Raw genomic sequence first — 4,282 nt, forward strand, 5'->3', positions numbered from 1 at the left:
AATAGATCAGGAGAGCAGCCAAACACACACAGACTTGGTGAGTGCACAAAAAAGCTACAGCCCCAGGGGCATGGGGAAGGTGAAGGAGCTCCCTGGGGCATCTGAAAGATGGGGAATGGTGGTTTTACTTGGGGAATGCAGCTAAGGGTAAAGAGGCAGCACCCTACGTGAAATAGGCTAGGATGCAGACATCAGTGTCAGACCTGGGGTTCCAGTCCTGGTTCTGCCACTTAGGCACCTAGTGGCCTTGGGCAAGCGGCATAGCCTCTCAGGCTCAGTTCTATTCCCTTGTAAGCAAGGACAATGCTGTCTACCACCACCTGGGGATGATGATCAAAATAAAATCATTTCCATAAAGTTCTCAACACAGTCTTTCCATTTTACACACAAGGAAAATAAGGCTGCGAAGATGTATGCAACTGGTTTGTTTGGGGTTAGAGTGCCGGTCTCTCAGCCCTTCAAATTTAGTGTTTTCCCCCAGTATATGTTGCATTGAATGGTAATGGCTAACACTGAGTTCGGTGCTTAGCAAACAGGCCATTCATTAAACATAGACAGACTCGTTGCCTATTATTTCTCTTTTGGGGGCCAGAGAAATTGTGACCTTGGTGGCTCAGTCACTTGCCACTTGCCACATCCTCAGGGAAGGATGTAGAAGGCATTGAGGGAAACCGACTATACCTCCTTCACCCCCACCTCCCTCCCTTCATCGGCTAAGTTGCCATGGGCACAACCCCAGGAAGGGCAGGGGGCTGTTACAAACTTCAAACACGAAGAGTCTGAGCATCTATAAACAGCAAAGGAAGAAATGAAATTCGCTGCGTCCTCTAAGCCTGTCCCCACACCATGTTGGAGGAGGGTCGCGGGGGACATGGAAGAGGAGGAGCTTTGGAGAGAGGATGCTTGTGCTTCCCTGGCTTTTCTTGGTATTTCTATTTGGGGGTTGGAGCTTCATCACATTTGGTTCCTGGCTGACTTTATGTACTAAAAAATAACTCCCTTTTGCCTGACCATGGAGAGGGACGGCCAGGGATGAGGGCAGCCCTGTCTGAGGCCAGAGGTCTACCCACGTGGTGGATGAGGCAGGTGTGAGGCCAGCTTGAGCATATGGACCCATTTGTCTCGGGCTGCTGGCTGCCTGCCATTTCCTCCTCTCCACCCTTATTTGGAGGCCCTGACAGCTGAGCCACAAACAAACCAGGGAGCTGGGCACCAGCCAAGCGTCACCCTCTGTCTCCCCGCATGGGTACCAGCGTCGAGGAGAAAGAATCCTGAGGCACGGTGGTGAGATAACCAAGGACTCTTTTTTACTCTTCTCACACGTTTGAAGTGGAAGGCCTCTTGAGTCAAATCAGCAAGAATGCGGCTCTTGCAGCCGAGGGTCTGGGGGGCTGTTGGGCCTGCTCAAGGCAGAGGGGCTGTGACAAGCCCTGCGGGATGATAACTTTAAAAGGGCATCTCCTGCTGGCTTCTCACTTGGCTGCTTTATCGCTGTAAGTGACAGAATGGGGAGGGTTCTGTCTCTCCTGCGTGCTTGGAGAGCTGGGGGGGCTATAAAAAGAGGAGGCACTGGGCAGCTGGGAGACAGGAACGGACGTAGGCCAAGAGAGGGGAACCAGAGAGGAACCAGAGGGGAGAGACAGAACAGCAAGCAGTGGATTGCTCCTTGACGACGCCAGCATGAGCTCCTTCTCCACCATCAGTGTGAGCTTCCTCCTTTTTCTGGCATTCCAGCTCCCAGGTCAGACCAGAGCTAATCCCATGTACAATGCCGTGTCCAACGCAGACCTGATGGATTTCAAGGTAGGGCCAGGAAAGCGGGTGCAGTCTGGGGCCAGGGGGCTTTCTGATGCTGTGCTCACTCCTCTTGATTTTCTCCAAGTCAATGAGGTTTATCCCTTTCCCTGTATTTTCCTTTTGTAAAGAATTTGCTGGACCATTTGGAAGAAAAGATGCCTTTAGAAGATGAGGTCGTGCCCCCACAAGTGCTCAGTGAGCAGAATGAAGAAGCGGGGGCTGCTCTCAGCCCCCTCCCTGAGGTGCCTCCCTGGACTGGGAACGTCAGCCCAGCCCAGAGAGATGGGGGTGCCCTCGGGCAGGGCCCCTGGGACTCCTCCGATCGATCTGCCCTCTTAAAAAGCAAGCTGAGGGCGCTGCTCACTGCCCCTCGGAGCCTGCGGAGATCCAGTTGTTTCGGGGGCAGGATGGACAGGATTGGAGCCCAGAGCGGACTGGGCTGTAACAGCTTCCGGGTAAGAGGAACTGGGGATGGAAATGGGATGGGATGGACACTACTGGGAGACATCTTCAGCAGGAAAGAGACCAATGCAGAAGCTCATTCTCTCTCAAGTTTCTGCCCCAACACCGTGAGTGCCCCATGGGTGTCAGGACACGCCATCTATTGTCCTTAGCTACAGTCTGCTGAGAAAATGCTTAAAAAAAAAAAAAAAAAAAAAAAAAAAAAAAAAAAAAGGCCGGGCACGGTGGCTCACGCCTGTAATCCTAGCACTTTGGGAGGCCAAGGCAGGCATATCATGAAGTCAAGAGATCGAGACTATCCTGGCCAACATGGTGAAACCCTGTCTCTACTAAAAATACAAAAATTAGCTGGGCATGGTGGTGCATGCCTGTAGTCCTGGCTACTCGGGAGGCTGAGGCAGGAGAATAACTTGAATCCAGGAGGCGGAGGTTGCAGTGAGCCGAGATTGCCCCACTGCACTCCAGCCTAGGTGATAGAGTGAGACTCTGTCTCAGAAAAAAGAAAAAAAAAAAACAAAAAAAACAAAGAAGCAACTGCCACTAGCACTGGGAAATTAAAATATTCATAGGGCCAAGTTATCTTTGCATGGCTGATTAGCAGCTCATGTTCCTCCCCAGAATTGCAAGATCCTGAAGGGCTTAAGTGAAATTTACTCTGATGAGTAATTTGCTTATCAATTCGTGAAGCTCAGAGGGTCATCAGGCTGGGGTAGGGGCCGGTGGGAAGCAGGTGGTCAGTAATCAAGTTCAGAGGATGGGCACACTCATACATGAAGCTGACTTTTCCAGGACAGCTAGGTCACCAAGCCAGATAGATATGTCTGTGTTCTCTTTGTAGTACCGAAGATAACAGCCAGGGAGCACAAGGAGGGCTGGGCCTTGGGACAGACGGCAAGAGGTTCCTGCCCGCCGGGGTCTCTCCTGCATTCGTGTCATCTTGTTGTCATGGAGTTGTGATCATCCCATCCAAGCTGCAGCTTCCTGTCAACACTTCTCACATCTTACGCTAACTGTAGATAAAGTGGTTTGATGGTGGTTTCCTCACCTCTCCCACCCCATGCATTAAATTTTAAGGTAGAACCTCACTTGTTACTGAAAGTGGTTTGAAAGTGAATAAACTTCAGCACCATGGACAGAAGACAAACGCCTGCGTTGGTGTGATTTCTTCTTGGGGAAGAGAATTCAGGCCGATATTCCTTGTCATTTTACTCTTTTTCAGAGAAAAGAATGCTGAGGTTTTCTTCTTCCTTTCATTTCACCCTCCTTTTTTGGTGGGTGGTTGGGGAGGACTCAAATTCCACTCCTAGTGCTTTTTGGTTACGGGGGTTTTGTTGTTTTTAGGGAGGAACATTCAGAAAATGAGAGTATTAATTAGATTTCCTCTGATACATTTCGAGAGAGTTAGGTGCTACAGCTAAGTTAATGGTACTTTTAGTTTTGAAAAGAGTAGGCAGAGTGTTGAGCTTAAAAGCTGAGCAGGCTGGGTGTGGTGGCTCACTCCTGTAATCCCAGCATTTTGGGAGGCCAAGGTGGGCAAATCACTTGAGCCCAGGAGTTCAAGACCAGCCTGAGCAATAGAGACCCCATCTCTACAAAAAAATTTAAAAATTAGCCAGACGTGGTGATGTGCACCTGCAGTTCCAGCTATTCAGGAGGCCAAGGTGGGAGGATGGCTTAAGCCTGGGAGGTGGAGGCTGCAGCGAGCTGGTATTGTGCCACTGCACTCCAGCCTGGGTGACAGAATGAGACATGTCTCAAAAAAATGATGAAAACCGAGCAAAGTGAAGAAAGGTTTGCCATGCAGACAAACTGCGAGTTCATGTACCTTTTGTGTACTAACAAGTATTTGGAAAACAGCCATAGTCTTTGCTTAATTTGGGTCCAAAGGGCCTGGGCTTGTATTTTATTAAGATAAGAGCTGCTGGAGAAGATGCAGGCTTTTTGTATCTGCTCCTGAAAAGGGTATTTGCTCTGGGCACAAAACACCAGGCAATAAATTCACCTTAAACAGAGTAAGCTGTTT

General features: G+C 49.7%; 1 protein-coding gene across 1 annotated transcript; it reads left to right on the top strand.

Moving 5' to 3' along the window:
• Nucleotides 1-1,586: 1,586 nt before the first annotated feature.
• NPPA (natriuretic peptide A) lies at nt 1,587-3,403 on the top strand. Its single transcript, XM_010357373.1, has 3 exons — nt 1,587-1,803; nt 1,926-2,252; nt 3,098-3,403. The coding sequence occupies exons 1-3, from the start codon at nt 1,681-1,683 to the stop codon at nt 3,107-3,109; spliced, it is 462 nt and encodes a 153-aa protein (XP_010355675.1). The 5' UTR covers nt 1,587-1,680; the 3' UTR covers nt 3,110-3,403.
• The last annotated feature ends 879 nt before the right edge of the window (nt 3,404-4,282 follow it).

This window comes from Rhinopithecus roxellana, chromosome 12, assembly GCF_007565055.1.
Source record: "Rhinopithecus roxellana isolate Shanxi Qingling chromosome 12, ASM756505v1, whole genome shotgun sequence".
NCBI lineage: Eukaryota > Metazoa > Chordata > Mammalia > Primates > Cercopithecidae > Rhinopithecus > Rhinopithecus roxellana.

What these genes read in the sequence shown, in the direction of transcription:
- NPPA (XM_010357373.1), top strand. Translation starts at nt 1,681, where the DNA reads ATGAGCTCCTTCTCCACCATCAGTGTGAGCTTCCTCCTTTTTCTGGCA. An exon ending in CAGACCTGATGGATTTCAAG is followed by an intron (nt 1,804 to 1,925) that starts GTAGGGCCAGGA and finishes CCTTTTGTAAAG; the next exon opens with AATTTGCTGGACCATTTGGA.